The sequence below is a fragment of the Microtus pennsylvanicus genome, chromosome 12 (genome assembly GCF_037038515.1).
Source record: "Microtus pennsylvanicus isolate mMicPen1 chromosome 12, mMicPen1.hap1, whole genome shotgun sequence".
In the NCBI taxonomy this organism is placed as follows: Eukaryota; Metazoa; Chordata; class Mammalia; order Rodentia; family Cricetidae; genus Microtus; species Microtus pennsylvanicus.
Genome location: NC_134590.1, coordinates 62,371,914 through 62,389,178, shown reverse-complemented (window position 1 = coordinate 62,389,178; position 17,265 = coordinate 62,371,914). Strand labels below are relative to the sequence as shown.

Here is a 17,265-nt window from a genome sequence, read left to right as displayed (position 1 = left end):
TGCATTTTCTTCTGATAAATCTAAAGTTTCATACCTAATTTACTTTCTTTTTTATTTTTAATTTTTTTTCCTAATTTACTTTCTTACAAGATTAAGGAGCACTGTAAATGTCTTCAACCTCATTAAAGATCTGAGACTGGGGGCTGGAGAGATGGCTCAGAGGTTAAGAGCACTGACTATTCTTCCAAAGGTCCTGAGTTCAATTCCCAGCAACCATATGGTGGCTCACAACCATCTGTAATGGGGTCTGGTGCCCTCTTCTGGCCTGCAGACATACATGGAAGGAATGCTGAATACATAATAAATAAATAAATAAATATTTAAAAAAAAGATCTGAGATGGAAATATTACCTGAGCAAACAAGATGTGCAGAGCAAATAATTTTAAGAAATGACAGAAATAGCTGGCTGCCTGGACAGTGGTCATCTTAGGTTCCTCAGTGATGTTGATATATCCAGCTTTGACCTGTAACTTTGGCCTATAGGCCTAGAATATCTAACAGACATTTTTGAGAATCAGGAAATTAGGAGTGACCATCCTACCCTGTCTTGGCAATGCTCGGCAGTTGTTTTTTTTTGTGTTCTGTTTGTCCAGTTTGGACAGCATACTATCAACAATTGAGGCAAGGGCAGCTTCTTGCCCAAATGGTTAGCTTTTTTTTTAAATTTTTTTATTGAGAAAAGGAAAAAAAAAAGAAAAAAGTTTCCACCTCCCCCCAGCCTCCCATTCCCTCCCCCTCCTCCCACCCTTCTCCCCCTCCCCCCACTCCACTCCCCCTCCCTCCAAATGGTTAGCTTTTGCCACAAAGAAGATAAGCTCCACATAGAGGTACTTCGATGCCCAACATCCTTTGTTGAAGTAGAACAGTGCCACATGGAGCAGATGTGTCTCATTGTAAAGAAAAGCCTGATGTTATTAAAACATTTTAAATGCTATATTATGTAGGCCTCTAAAGTGTTTGAAGACCACCTATCTAAAATATATCTCTATAACCTTGAAAACATACCTAACATGACTATAAGTTTGATAGTTATGAATGATTATTAACTTGTATGTTTTTATTATCTTAAGTAACTTCCAAGGGCTAAAACTTTACATTAAATGCGCTGTGTAGGTACAATATTTTAAACAAAAAATAGAAACATATATATGGTATAACAAAAATAACCTTAAATACCTTAATAGAAGAAACATGCCAGGCAGTGGTGGGCATGCCTTTAATCCCAGCACTTGGGAGGCAGGGGACAGAGGTAGGTGGTTCTCCGGGAGTTTGAGGCCAACCAAGCAAATTCCAGGACAGCCAGTACTGCTGCACAGAGAAATCCTCAAAAAAACAAAACAAAAGAAAGTTTTAAGCTGGAAAGATGGCTCAGTGGTTAAGAGCACTGGCTATTCTTCTAGAGGACCTGGATTCAATTTCTTGCATCCATGTGGCCGTTTGTAATTTCAGTTCCAGGCTACCCAATGCCCTCATACAGATATACGTGGAGACAAAACACCAATGCACATAAATAAGAAAAGTTTTAAAATGTCGAAATAAATCCAAGGGATGTGAAATTAGTAATAATATAATAGTCCCTAGATTTTGGTTTTCTTCTTTTTCATACCAGGTAGCTCTTCTGACATGAGACAGACTTTGGATTTTTTTTTCTCATGCATTCTTGGGTTTAGATGTTCACACTCCAACTCCAAAACCAGCTATAGTTTTTAAAAGGGACTACATAAAGACCATCTACCTAACATGTCTTTAGAGAACAGCAAAAAACAAGCATTTTGAAAGATTTATGAAATTGTATCCTGTTAGAAGTGTACTATAGTATTAGGTCAAGTTACTTCTTTTCTTGGGACATTTTTTTCTGGATGATTCTCTCTTCTTCAGATGCTTCATTTGTCCAAAAGTATAGTGGCATTTCAATTGTATTTTAATAAATAAAAAATAGTACCACTGGTCAGTCTTACAGACCAGGTTATAGTAACACACATCTTTAATCCCAGTAGCCACACTAGTTGCCATAGAAACTGGATGGTACACGCCTTTAATCACGGTGCTGAAAGCCTTTAATCCCAGCCCTAGAGAGGAGGAAACAGCTTTCAACACAGTCTCATTCTAAGACTCCTAGAGACAGGATTGCCATTTCGGTATGAGGTATAGGTAAAACAGAGGTCTTCAGATTGCTTAGTTGGGTACTTTTATTCTCCTGGAAAGAGAAAAATAAAACCCTGCCCCAACCATGACTTTGGGAAGTTTTCCTTTTTGCCAGGTTGAATTGCCATGCTGTTTGATATTGACTCTCGAGGGGACTCTCATATTCAAATCAAATCTTTGTCAATTTTGATGGTATCCATAGCTTTTCTTCTCCTGTGGAAACAAAAGCAAAACCACTTCCCCAGTGTAACACATATCCTGGTTTCCATTCTGTCGTCCACACATCTTTAAAGTATATAGGCTGATTTAGTTCAATGGTTTTTTCTATTCATTGTCTCTCTGTAGCTGTTGTTTTCTTTTTCATTAGCATTTTAAAATTTAAAGTTAACAAAGCAATGTGCAGTCTATCTCTAAGGGTCTTTATTACCCCTTTCTGTTTATTAAGCCTATCTTTTTAAGTGCGATTAGATTTTGCTATAACTGCTTCCTGTAGTATTGTTTGGTATACTTGTAATATGCTTTATGTTGTAATATGAAAAAAAAAACTCTGATTTTACTAGAGACATGCTGGAGCAATTGTCCATGTTAATTTGTACAGGTATTTGGTTAATGGTCATAACCTCTACTAAGTGTGTGATTACAGAATCAGCCTTTTCTGAACTCATGCGGTTGCCCATTGAAATCCTGATTATGTATCTGTGGTATGGTGCACGTACTATGATTTTCCAAGCTCCACAAAATGAAACATATTCATTTGCCAAATTTCATTTCTTTGAGTACCCTTAGTATTACTTCATGCAGATAGTGGAATTTGTTATTCTGTTCTTAAGAACCCATTCTGTGGGAACCAAAAAGCTAGAGGTGTTGGTGGTAATGGTGCTTGCTTGTAGTAGTAAAATTGACAAATAAAATGTTTAGTCAGTGCCTGCTTACAAAGGCTATACATACACACATATATTTTCCTGTTTGTATGAAGATGAAAAATCTGAAGAGATATTTGTGTGATTTAAATTTTTAAACTGTAATTGAGAAATATACAATGAAATTTACATTAACCATTTCTTTGTTTTGTTTTTTGAGACAGAGTCTCTGTACTTAGCCCCAGTAGTCCTAGAAATATCTGTGTAAACTAGGCTGTCCTTGAAATCAGAGAGATCATCCTGCCTCTGACGCCTGGGATTAAAGGCATACACTACCACACCCAACAACTATTTCTTCTCAATGTAATATTAATTGATTAATTATTGATTATTTGAGAATATCTTTCATGCATACAATGTATTTTGATAATATTTACTTCCCATCTCTCCTCTAATTCCTCCCAGGTTCAACCCTCACACTCTACCTCCTCCTAACTTAAGTCTTCTTTTTAAAAAAATAATCCCGAGTCCTATTTGCACCATCCATAAACTCAAGGGTATGGAGCCATGCCCTGGAGTATGATTTGACTTATCAGGGACCACACCCTTAATGAAAACCAAGTCTTCTTTCCTCAACAGACATCAAGTGCCAGTAGCCCCCTTTCTAAAGGTGGGGCTTATGAGCCCTTTCCCCTTCTTGCTAGATTGATGACTGACTTGAACCTGTGAAGGTTTTGTGCAGGCAGCCACAGCTAATGAAAGTTCATGAATATAGTGGTCATGTCATGTCCAGGAGATACCATTTTGATTCAGTTCTTCCCAACTTGTAGCTCTTGTAATCTTTCTATCCCCTCTTTTAAGAAGAGTACCCGAATCTTCGAGGGAAGGAACATGATGTCCCATTGTGACTGAGGATTCCATAAACACTTATTTACATTTTGATCAATTGTGATTTCTGCTTAACCACCTACCACAAAGTCCTCTAGTGTGGACTAAGAACTTTACTGATCTATGGGTATAAAGATACAAATTTAGAGGGCAGTTTCATTCTATGTCCTCTTAGCAAAGTAATAATAATATGTTCACCCCTGGGGCCTTTGAACTCCTGGGTCATGGGTTTGGGGCTAGATTTACAGTAGTAGGCTTGAGTTTCCTCTTATGGAATTGGTCTTAAATTCACCCGGAAAGTGATTTGTTATCCCCATAATATGTGCACTACAATTGCATCCATGGATATACCTCACTATGCTGTCCATTGTTGTAGCTCACAGGGTTTACAGCTGGTTAAGATTGTGGATGATTAAAAGCCAGGCGATGGTGGCGCATGCCTTTAATCCCAGCACTCGAGAGGCAGAGGCAGGCGGATCTCTGTGAGTTCGAGACCAGCCTGGTCTACAGAGCTAGTTCCAGGACAGGCTCCAAAGCCACAGAGAAACCCTGTCTCGAAAAACCAAAAAAAAAAAAAAAAAAAAAAGATTGTGGATGATTTTCTCCCCGATAAGTACACACAGCACCTTCTGGTACTGTGAGAACAAATTAGTCAGGTGGAAGCTTCCTGGTCAATACCTGCTTAATTTCTCCATGTCCTGTGATTAGAGTGTGTGGTATCTGTTTCTGAGTGTATATAGTTCAGTAATGTTAAGTACATTTACACTGCTATGTAAACAGTCTTTTTATCATTCAAAAAGAAAGCACTGACATCAGCAGTTTGATCTCTTTTCTCTCCCATACGTATCAATCACTCTTCTACTTCCTGCCATTTTCAGTTTAACTGCCCACATATATATCCATAAGTGAAATTAATACTTTTGGAACTGGCTTATTTTGTTCAGTGTAATGCTCTTAATGATCATTTATGTTGTAGAATAATTACTTTTCTAATGTTTTAAAATTAATTAACTTTGCATTGCTAGGGATTGAACTCAAGACAAGTATTATGACATGGGGCTATGTCCTTAGCCCAAGAATGTCCTTTTAAAAGCCTTTTCTTGCTCTCTGGAGAGGGGGTTCAGTGGTTAAGAGCACTGGCTGTCTTCCAGAGGTCCTGGTTCTACTCTCAGTGCCCATTTGATGGCTCACAACTCCAGTTTCAGGGGATCTGATGCCCTCCTGATTTCTGTTGGCTCTGCATACATGGTGCCCATTCATGCAGACAAAACATACATTATATAAAACAAAATCCTTTTTCCTTTTTATGTCTGTCCAGCCATGTCCAGTTCATGGACCTAGGCTGTTTTTCATGCTGGGCTTGTGCAGTACTAAACCCAGGTCTTGTTGCATGCTATATGCATATCCTATCTATCAACCATATCCCTAGTCCCACTGTTCTTATTTTTGGCTAACAAGAGTGATATGGCAGTAGATGTGGGTATGCAAATTCTTCTTGAGATCTTGTTTTCTGTTCTATACATGTTTTGAGTTTTTAAGAACAGATCTAGAAAGCAGACTAAATGCTGGAGGGTGGTACTGGATTAGGACTTTGACTTAATATTTCATATACTCAAAAATTTATAGTAGGCATTATGTCCTTTGTATGATTGATAAACTATGAAAAAACTAATTTTTGTATATTTGGTTTATGCAATATTTAGAAGTCAGAAGTCCCCTTATCACAGATACCTTCAGCTGTTGTGAAAACCTGTAAATGGAATTTGAAGCAGAATTCCTCCCCTAAAAATGTTTTCCAGGAATGTGCTGGGTAAGTGTTCTATGCTCGACCTTGCATATATTATGGGTATTTGAGTTTGTTGAGACATAATCTTATAAAGCCCAGGTGGGCTTCAAACTCACTTTGTAAGCTAAAGTTAGTATTGAATTTCTGGCTTCTGAAGTTCTAAGATGGTAAGCATGTATCATGTGCTAGAACTGGCTTGTGTACGTAGTATCTATTGGTAACTCTAAGATAGAGGATGACAAAAAGTCTTTTTTTAAAATTTTTATTTTATACAAGTTAAGTTTTTTGTTTTGTTTTTTCTTAAGACAGAGTTTCCTTGTATAATAGTCCTTCCTGTCCTGGAACTCAGAAATCTGCCAAGAGACTTGAGCCACCACCACCCAGCTTTTGAACATTCTCTCTTTCTCTCTCTCTCTCTCTCTCTCTCTCTCTCTCTCTCTCTCTCTCTCTCTCTCTCTCTCTCTCTCTCCCCCTCTCTCTCTTCTTTTCCCTCTCCCTCTCTCTTTGGTTTAGCAAGTTAAGTTCTTATCTGGATAGTTTTGCAATTAAGATGATCCCTTTCAGTAACTTTATGTAGAAATGGTTAAGTGAAGAGTAATGATCACATGTGCATAAAGGTTATATTGAAGCAGGCCATGATGTCAAGCCCCAAGATAACAGGATTTCTATGATAATTTTGGGCCATCATTTCTCCACTTTCCAAAGTGCTTGTGTGTAGCTTGAAAAGAGTCTAAAATTAATCCCAGCACTCAGGAGGCAGAGGCAGGTGGATCTCTGGGAGTTCGAGGCCAGCCTGGTCTACAAGAGCTAGTTCCAGGACAGGCACCAAAGCTACAGAGAAACCCTGTCTCGAAAAACCAAAAAAAAAAAAAAAAAAAAGAAAAAAAAGAAAAGAGTCTAAAAATATTTTTTCTAGATCTAAGCATTTCCTGAAAGTATTTTTTCTCTGGATTTTTGAAACAGGACAGGGAAATTCTATTTATTTATTTATGTATTTATTTATTTATTTATTTTTTGTGACTAGGAGCATTTATTAAAGTACAGTTTCACACAAATTGAAGACGATAGGGGTATGCGGCTGCGCTAGTTGTCAGCTGTTTTTAGAAGTGGTAATTGTGCCTTTCACATTCGTTTAGAAAATAGAAAAGGGGATGCATTTTAACTCATATGAACATAACATTGTCCCTGTATTAGAGTCAAACAGATTTTTCCTTTATTTAACATTGGCAGAAGAATATTTAACATAAACTAGCAAGTTAGGTTAAACGATATAATAAATGTATGAATACCTAATACATAAACAGTGACTTCTTGGTATTTATTTCAGGAATGAAAAATTAAATTATTATTATTATTTTCATCTTTTGTTTGTTTGTTTGTCAAGACAAGGTTTCTCTGTGTTACCCTGGCTGTCTTGGCTCGTTTTATAGACTAGGGTGACCTTGAACTCACAGAGATTCACTTGCCTGTCTACCACCACCTGGCTACAAACTTAACACAAGATTTAATTTACCAAGTAACAGTAGATGTTCCACTTTTTAAAATTCCTTCACTATCTGAGGGGATAGTATGTACCATAGCACCTGTCCAAAGATCTGAGGACAACCTGCCAGACTCGGCTCTCTCTTCCTAACCCTGTGGATGTTGGGAATTGAACTCATTGTCTGGCTTGGCAGAAAGTGCTCTTGCATTGAGCCATCATAGTGGTCCCACAATATTTTTTAAAAATCATGGCAGAGCCGGGCAGTGATGGCGCACGCCTTTAATCCCAGCACTGGGGAGACAGAGGCAGGCGGATCTCTGTGAGTTCGAGGCCAGCCTGGTCTACAAGAGCTAGTCCCAGGACAGGAACCAAAAAAGCTACGGAGAAACCCTGTCTCGAAAATCAAAAAATAAAAATAAAAAAATAAAAAATAGATATCATGGCAGGAGTCGGGCAGAAGATACAAAGAAACCCGGTCTTGAAACCACCCACACACCCACACAAAATCAGGGCAGGAAAAGATTTGGAGCTTTTGAACCATTTAGGACTGTTGGAATGATTTAACCAATACCATTTATTTGTTTTGTTTTTTGAGGCAGGGTTTCTGTGTTGCTTTGGAGCCTGTCCGGGCATTAGCTCTGTAGACCAGGCTGGCCTCTAACTCACAGAGATCCTCCTGCCTCTGTCTCCCCAGTGCTGGGATTAAAAGCAGGTGAATCTTCTATTTGAGTTCAAGACCAGCCTGGTCTACAAAGCTGGTTCCAGGACCCCCTTCCAAAGCTAAAAAAATGAATGAATGAATCAATCAATCAATCAATCAATCAATGAATTTTTTTTTAGAAGGCTTTAGGGCTGATTAGTCCTTTCAGCAATGATTCTAGCCAATACAATAAAGGGAAAGGGCAAACAAATTTAGTAGAAAGGACTAAAACTCTTTATTTATAGATAATGTAAATATATATATATATATATATATATATATATATATATATATTACGAATGATTCCACAAAACTGATTAAACTGGGTTGGCACTGTTACAAGATCACCATTCAAAATTGTGTTTTTTTATATATTAAAAGTCATAATAAAATAATAAAATTAATAATAAGATAGTTGTTTTCTTTTTTAAAAATTTTTTATACATTTTTTATTGATATTTATTGAGCTCTACATTTTTCACTGCTCCCCTCCCTGCCTTTCTCCTCCCCCAAGGTCCCCATGCTCCCAATTTACTCAGGAGATCTTGTCTTTTTTTAGTTTCTACTTCCCATGTAGATTAGATCTATGTATTTCTCTCTTAGTGCCCACACTGTTGTCTAAGTTCTCTAGGATTGTGTTTTGTAAGCTGGCTTTCTTTGGTTTATGTTTAAAAGCCACCTATGAGTGAGTACATGTGATAATTGTCTTTCTGTGTCTGGGTTACCTCACTCAAAATAATATTTTCTAGCTCCATCCATTTTCCTACAAAATTCAAGCTGTCGTTATTTTTTTCTGCTGTGTAGTACTCCATTGTGTAAATGTACCACATTTTCTTTATCCATTCTTAGGGCGAGGGGCGTTTAGGTTGTCTCCAGATTCTGGCTATGGCAAACAAATCTGCTATGAACATAGTTGAGCACATGTCCTTGTGGCATGGAAGTTCTTAAGTATGACATTAGACTAAATTCGGCTTCCTTATGAGCATGGGACAAAAGTGATTTCTAAGGAAATCTGTTAATAAGAAGGTGGTGTTTTTGTAGCTGTGTGGACAATCACTTGTCTCACAGAAAGGAAACTAAAGACCTGAGAATGTGGAAAAGCTTATCCTGAGCTCTGAGAATATTTAAGTGACATTTTCATTGTGCTTTGAAGATTCCTCTGGACAGATGTGGTTTATTACTGTACCTCCTGCATGCAGTGGGAACTTCAGTTCCAGGGGACCTAGTACCTTCACCCAGAATAAATGCAGGCAAAACACCAATGCACATAAAAATAAATCAATCTTCAAAAAAGAGACCTTGTCTCCAAAAGAGCAAACAACAACAAAACCCAACAATACAGAACAGAAATAAAAAAGAAAATATAAGTATTTAAAAAAAAACTTTGTTCTGGATACAATTTAGGGGGAGCTTGGAGGGTGGGAAAGTATGTGCAAGAGCTGCTTGAGTTAGGTATTATCTGACCACTAATCTGTAAAGTATGAGATACGCAGCAGCAATCCATTTTCTTGTTTTTCTTCAGTGGGTTGATTAGATGGTCAGGGATTTGGAAATTTTTCAGCATGATTAGAAAATTGGTGAGAAAGACCTTTGGGAAAAGTTTATGAATCTGTCCAGATGGGTGAAGGACGTGAAGATGCTCATTCCCATGTAAATGCCCATCCAAAGATGACTTGAGCAGAGAAAGGTTCAGTAATTAAGCACATAGGATAACTTATTCTGTAGACAGTCAGCCTCTTTCCCCAGTCAACCCTATCATTGCCCCAAAACCAGAATGACCATAGTAGCAGAGTGTGTGATTGACAACACGAACTTCTACTCACCAAATCTGACAGCTGCTGCTCAGTGCCAGATCTGCTCAAGATAGGACACCATTTTCCAGGGCAGCCAGCCAGTGACCTGATGACAGGTTGACTATATTGGACACTTCCTTACTAGGGTAGATACTTAATCTGGTTATAGATTTGCCTTTCCTGCACATACTGGTCCTGTAAAAACTACCATCCATGGATTTACAGAATGCCTTATCACCATCATGGTATCCCACACAATATTGTTTCTGACCAAGGAACTCACTTCTAGAAAAGTGAGACAGTGGGCCGACAATCATGAAATCCATTGGTCTTAACCTGTTCCCTACCATCCTGAAGCAACTGGCCAGATAGAAAAATGGAATGACCTTTTGAATACACAATTACAGAGCTAATTAGGAGACAGTAGTCTGGATTGCTGGGGCAGGGTTCTTCGGAAGGTGGTGATTGCTTTACATCAACATCCAATATATGATATTGTTTTTCCCATAGCCAGGATCCATGGATCCAGGAATTAAGAGTTAAAGAAGGGTATTAGTGAGCAGGAAGATTTTGCTTCCTATTCCTATGACCTTAAGTCCTACTAGCCTAGAAGTTTTGGTTCCAGAGGGGGAACTGCACCTGCCAGGAGACAGTACAAATATTCCACTGAATTGGAAGCTCATACTTCCCGCTGGTCTTTGGGCTTCTAATGTCCTTAAACAAACAGACTAAGAAAGGAATAACTGCTTTAGGAAGGATGATTGATCCAGACTACCATGAGGACTCTGGATTGCTTACCATGGGATTGCTTCTCCACAGTGGAGGTAAGAAAGGTTATGTTTGAAATTAAGGAGATCCTTAAGAACATCTCTTGGTGCTACCATATCTTTTGACTAAATTCAGTGGGGAAGTACAGCAACCCAGTCCTGGGAGGATGACGAAGGACACAGACCGTTCAGTAATGGAGGTATGGATCACTCCATGAAAAGAGCCAAAACCAGCTGAGTTCCTTGCTGAGGGTGAATGAAATACAGAATGGGTAGTAGAGGAAGGTTAAGGCCACATGATCAGCTTCAAAACAATGATTATAATTGACATGAGTGTTTTTGTTATGTTTTGTTAAGAATTTGTTTGTAACTCTTATGTGAGAATGGAGCATAAATATGAGGTAGACTCAGAAAAGTAATGCACTAAAGAATTGTAAAGTATATAAGGTTTAGAGACATAAAAAGATAATTTTGAGTTGTTAATACAAGTTATAATAGAAAGTGAATTAGGTACAACACTTTGGACTCACCAAGATAGGATATAGATAATGGAGTATTTTCTCTGAATCTGTTACATACAAATGGACTAGGCATTGTTGATGTACTTATTGCCTGAATATATGTAATTATTGTACTTACTGCATATAGTTTTTCTTATATTAGTTATAGCCTTCTTTATTTTAGCCAAAAGTGGGAAATGTAGTGATAATTGTGTTTTTGTTTTAATAACTAAAGTTTTCCTGAAGGACCAGAGTGCCAAGCTAAACCACTAGAAGCTAGGCAGTAGTGGCTCACACCTTTAATTTTAGAACTTGGGGGACAGATGTATCTTTGTTAGTTCTAGACCACTGTGAGCTACACGAAACTGATCCAGTCTAAAAGAGAAACAGCTCACCCCAGCACTTGGGAGTCACACACCTTTAATCCCAGCACCAGGGTGGTAGAGAGAGGAGTGATATGGCTAGGCCGAGAGAGAAATATAAGGCAGGAGGAGACAGGAGCTCAGTGTAGTCTCAAGAGCAGTGCAGTCTGAGACAGTCAGTCTGAGGAGCAGTGCAGTCTGAGACAGTCAGTCTGAGGAGCAGTGCAGTCTGAGACAGTCAGTCTGAGGAGCAGTGCAGTCTGAGACAGTCAGTCTGAGGAGCAGTGCAGTCTGAGACAGTCAGTCTGAGGAGCAGTGCAGTCTGAGACAGTCAGTCTGAGGAGCAGTGCAGTCTGAGACAGTCAGTCTGAGGAGCAGTGCAGTCTGAGACAGTCAGTCTGAGGAGCAGTGCAGTCTGAGACAGTCAGTCTGAGGAGCAGTGCAGTCGGAGGACAGGATCATCCCTTTGATCTGAGCATTGGTAGAAGTAAGAACTAGTGACTAGCCACTCTGCTTCTCTGATCCTTCAGCTTCCACCCCCTGATAACTGACTCCGAGTTTTTATTACTAAGATCTATTAGAATTTGTGCTACAGTCTTGTTTTCTTGGAGTTTTTTCATAAGAACTCAGAATTCCTTTACACTACTTCATTCTCAGACCTTGTTCCAACCGTTAATCATATTTAAGTTTGAGATACTACAAGAATATCCCTCAAAGGGACTTTGCCACCTAAAATCTATAATGTGTTCACAATTGTACATGGGATAGTCATATTAGGCATAATCATGATCTGCTATTGTTTTCATTTGGAAATTATGACATAAGGAAATATGATTGTGTATGAAGTTGTGATGGCTATTCTTGGTTGTCAACTTGTCTACATCTATAATTAACTAAGTCCCAAGTGGTTGGGTACACCTGTAAGGGATTCTTTTTTTTTCTTTTTTTAAGATTTATTTACTTATGTTAACAATGTTCTGTACTGTGCACTAGACTTCATTACAGATGGTTGTGAGCTACCATGTGGTTGCTGGGAATTGAACTCAGGTTCCTTGGAAGAGCAGCCAGTGCTCTTAACCGCTGTGCTATCTCTCCAGCCTCCAAGGGATTTTTTCTTTTTTTTTTTTTTTTTTTTTTGGTTTTTCGAAACAGGGTTTCTCTGTGGTTTTGGAGCCTATCCTGGAACTAGCTCTTGTAGACCAGGCTGGTCTCGAACTCACAGAGATCCGCCTGCCTCTGCCTCTCGAGTGCTGGGATTAAAGGCGTGCGCCACCATCGCCCGGCTGGGATTTTTTTCTTAATTAAATCATTCGAAACAGGAAGATTGACACTAAATCCAGATTTTATAAGGTGGTAAGATCTGCCTTAAATCTGGGTCACACATTCTGGTGGTAACCTATATAAAGGACATAGAAGAAGGAAGCTCTTGCTCTTTGCCTGCTTGCCCTCACTCTCTCTGGAAAATTTCTTTACATTAGATCCATTTCTTTGGAATTCCAGTGTATGCTAAAGACCACATCCAGCCTTGTGGATTGAACAACTACTGTATTCTTGATTTTCCGTTGGTAGACCACTATTGTTGAACTAGCTAGACTTTCAGAGAGTAAAGGGATTCCATTTCTTTAAAATATTTTATATGTTCACTGATGTTACCAGAATCTATGTTCTTCTATAATGGCAGTTTCTGTATACCGAATTGTGCATAAAGCACCTTTCTCAGTGAATGCTTTTTAACTATGATAAATGTATATAACTGGATCAAATCTTTTTTAGAATTGTCTATACCTATTTGAGTGAAAAACCATTTGAAGAATACCAAAACAGTCCATACTTCTGTCGATTTTTACAATGGAAATGGCTAGAAAGGTAGGTTTTAATTTAATTCTGAATGAAAGTAACTTTTTACAATGCATACTATTTGATACTCAGTTCAGTTTTCTACATGTCAAAATGTTACTGAAAATCTTGAGTTGTATGTATTATTTTACATGGAAATCTTCAGTAGGTGGAATGTTATATAATTCCTTCTGATTCAGTGGACCCTGTTCTCTTTCTTTAAAATGGCAGTTAACTCTCATTGTACATTTAGGAAATGAAACATTTTGGTTTTATAGTATTGCAATGCAGTGGTTGAAACTCTGCAGTCTAAGCCTCTGTTCAGATTCTTGCTAGCTATGAGGCATTAGGCAAGTGACTTAACCACTATGAGCTATAGATTCTTTTATACAGAGACACTCATATACCTATTTTAGTTAGGGTTTCTATTGCTGTGAAGACGCTATGACCATGTCAACTCTTATAAAGGAAATCATTAAATTGGGGCTGACTTAAAGTCCAAAGGTTTGGTCTATTATCATCCTGGTGGGAAGCATAGCAACACATAGGCTAACATGATGCTGGAAAGGTAGAGAGTTCTACTTCTACATTCAGATCATCAGGCAGCAGGAAGAGAGTGACACTGGGCCTGTCTTGGGCTTCTGAAAACCCAAAGCCCACTCCCAGTGATATACTTCAACAAGGCCACATCTACTACAATAAGGCCATACCTCCCAATAGTGCCACTCCCTATGAGTCTGTGGGGGCCGTTTTAATTCAAACCACCATATCTATGCTGCTTCACTCTTGCTGGGAAATGCATGTACAATGTGTAGACCAGTGTTTGGTGAACCAAAGAAATGCTACAAAAGCATCAGCTGCTATTAGGACTTCGTGATTATTATTTCTAAAATTAATAATTGACACCCTCCCCCCAACACACACACTTTTTGAGATTAGGTTTTATTATGTTGTCTGGTTGGCCTTAAACAGAGATCTGTTTTCCTCTGCCTTCTGAATACTGCAATTAAAGATATGTGCCACCATACCCAGCATACATGCATATATATATGCATGTTACATTTTGAGGTCCTTTACTTAAAGGAAAGTGTGATATGTTTATGTAGTTTTCCTCAGCAGCCTTTTGACAGGTTGTAAAGTATGCCAAAAATTGATCCATAAAGTGTAGACATACATATTTCCTAGAATGGGCTGCTTGTGTATTCATCTTATATTAGAATAACCAATCTGTTGCATATTTTGTGTCAATGATTTTAATAAATTTTAAATGTGCTTGTTTCTCTTAGTAAAAAATTGAGAGTTTTGAGTCCTGATCATAGACATCTTTGTCTCGGGCACTGTTTCAGGCATCATGGGCCAACAGATAGGACTAGCACAAGCTCTAAATAGGCTTTTCTATTTTAAAATAACAGTGCAATGTGAGATCTGAAACTTTTTTTTCAATTGGTTAGGCAGCCAGTAACAAAGAAAACGTTCAGACATTACAGAGTACTAGGAAAAGGCGGGTTTGGAGAGGTAAGTAACCTGTGCCAGTTCCGGCAGTACTTCTGTTAGAAAGGTAGCCAAGTCATCTACACACATGAGCTCAGGTAATGTATCAACTTTATCTGTATACTTATCTTCCTATGGTTCTTTTTGAGAATAGTTTCAGGCAACTTGTTATGAAGGTGAATTTTTGAGCTTTTAAAACAATAACAACAACAAAAACCTTATCTTTGTGACTTCACTTTCCATTTTCCATTCTGGCAGAGTTAATGTTTCATGCTTGATATTTAAGTTAAGCAGACTGAAAAACTTGTGAAATTTCTGTTATTCAGGACTAGCTCTAAAATTTATGTTGCATAGAGTGCTGTTTATTTTTGAAGAGATGATGTCTCACCCAAGTTGTCTCTTAACTCCTAGTTTTAATAACTCCTGCCACCTCAGCAAACTGGGACTACAAATACATGCCACTGTAGCTAATGAGGACATTGGCAAATATGCTTATTTAACTTATTTGTGTTTAGACTTTGTCCTAGTTTGCTTTCTGCTGCCTTGATTAAAACACCATGACTAAAAGGATCTTAGGGAGGAAAGGGTTTGTTTGTCTAACCCTTTTAGGGCTCAGACTATCATCAGGGAATGCCACAGCATGAATTCAAAGCAGGAATTTGAAGCAGCACCATGGATGAATGATGTTACTGGCTTCCTTCCTCTAGGTTGTGCTCAGCCAGTTTTCTTATTAAGCCCAGGGCCACCTGCCCAGGGGTGTGACTGCCTATAGTAGCTGCACCCTCTTCTATCAGTTAACTATCAAGAAGGTAACCCACAGACATGCCTCAAGGCCGTCTGGTGGAGGCTATTCCTCAATCGAAATTCCCTATTCCAAATTCTAGGTTGCATCAAGCTGATGGTAAAAACAAACCAGTGTAGGTACAGATGTACCTTATACCTGCATTAAAAGGTGTTCAGGGCCTCTTTTGATGCCTTTTGTACCTGTAATTGGGAGTTAGGAAGGTAACAAGTTTTAGACTAGCTTGGATTATATAGTGAGACCCTGTCTGAAAAAAAAAAGTGTTCAGATCTAGGGACATAGAACATGGTATAGCCCTAGCTTCCCTATACAAAACCTTAAGTATTATACTCAACACCTTTAAAAAAGTATTTTAAGCCGGGCGATGGTGGCGCACGCCTTTAATCCCAGCACTTGGGAGGCAGAGGCAGGCCGATCTCTGTGAGTTCGAGACCAGCCTGGTCTACAAGAGCTAGTTCCAGGACAGGCTCCAAAACCACAGAGAAACCCTGTCTCGAAAAACCAAAAAAAAAAAAAAGTATTTTAAAATGTGTGAATTCAGAAAATCCTAGGGAAACTTCACATAGATTCCTGAGGGATAGGTTTTAAACATGAGAGCTGTATTGGATAGATATCACCTATAGCAGTTAGAGAGTAGTGCATCTAGGCATTGGTGTTGGCACATGTCTTTAATCCTAGCACTTGGGAGGCAGAGGCAGGCTGATCTCTGTGAGTTCAAGGCCAGCCTGGTCTACAAATCAAGTGTTAGGATAGGCTCCAAAGCTACACAGAAAAACCCTGTCTCAAAAAATAAATAAATAAAAATAATAGGGGCTGGAGAGATAGCTCAGAGGTTAAGGGCACTGGCTATTCTTCCAGAGTTTCTGAGTTCAATTCCCAGCAACCACTTGGTGGCTCACAACCATCTGTAATGAGATCTGATGCCTTCTTCTCTCTCGTCAGATAGAACACTGTATATATAAATAAATAAATCTTAAAAAAATAGAGAATAATACACAGTTCTGATGTGATAATTTAAAGAGACATTAATTGTTCCATTAATTATCTGGAGTAGTCATGTTCAGCCTATGAATTTCCAGTTCCCCACGAGACAGGCAAGCCATTAGGAACTAGCACTTTTTAAAATCAGAAACAAGTTACATTGCCCAGATGTGATTTACATCATATATGTGTTTAAGTTCTACTTTAAAACAAAAGCAGAATCCACCAGCATTGCTTCAAAATTAATTTAATTCAGAGTTGTGCTCAAGTGAGCTCTGTCAGCCATTGGCATGTTGAGATGAAGGAAGTGGGTCGGAACTGCCATCACTGTGTTAGAGGAGTACCCCGATACAGCTGGAGACTTTCATAATTTATGGGGTTGCATTTGGCCAATTCACCCAACACTGTTGTAAGCCCTTCATGGGGATGGTCTGTAAGGAATCATTCCTCTGTAGAATGTGTCGTAGACCAGAGACTTTTCTCTCTTCAGCTCATGCTGTCATTCTCCATCTCCAGGAACAAAACATTAGATTTTGGCAGGGGGCAGATGAGAAGATGTTGTAGGGTATCATGTTAATAAGAAATGAAATTCTAAGTTATAATCACACATATGATTTAATCTTGATTCAGTAGGATCACATCAGGAAATTTTAATCATTGTGAAAGACTTGTTATAGATTATATTTGGATACATTTTCTTGGATTTTCAAACAAATGATTAGCTGGATGAATTAACCGTGGTAGCTCTTTGCAGACTTTTTGTGTATGTTAGGCTCTATGTCAAGGCCCAGAGGACAATGAGCAGTCTGTTTCTACTCTGAATGTCTGTCAGAGGGAGCCTTAACTGAGCCAGTACAGGGACAGTTGCAG

General features: G+C 38.6%; 1 protein-coding gene across 6 annotated transcripts in view; it reads left to right on the top strand.

Annotated features, from left to right (window-relative positions):
* The window catches only part of Grk4 (G protein-coupled receptor kinase 4), a 78,427-nt gene that overhangs the window by 11,737 nt on the left and 49,425 nt on the right, over positions 1–17,265 (top strand). For 4 of the 6 annotated variants that reach the window (XM_075943839.1, XM_075943837.1, XM_075943838.1 and 1 more), the window contains exons 5-7: positions 5,598–5,704; positions 13,059–13,151; positions 14,573–14,636. In XM_075943839.1, coding sequence (XP_075799954.1) covers positions 5,598–5,704; positions 13,059–13,151; positions 14,573–14,636 — 264 coding nt within the window. Of the gene's footprint in view, positions 1–5,597; positions 5,705–13,058; positions 13,152–14,572; positions 14,637–17,265 lie in introns of those variants that run through there. The other 2 variants (XM_075943840.1, XM_075943841.1) reach the window with 1 other exon arrangement.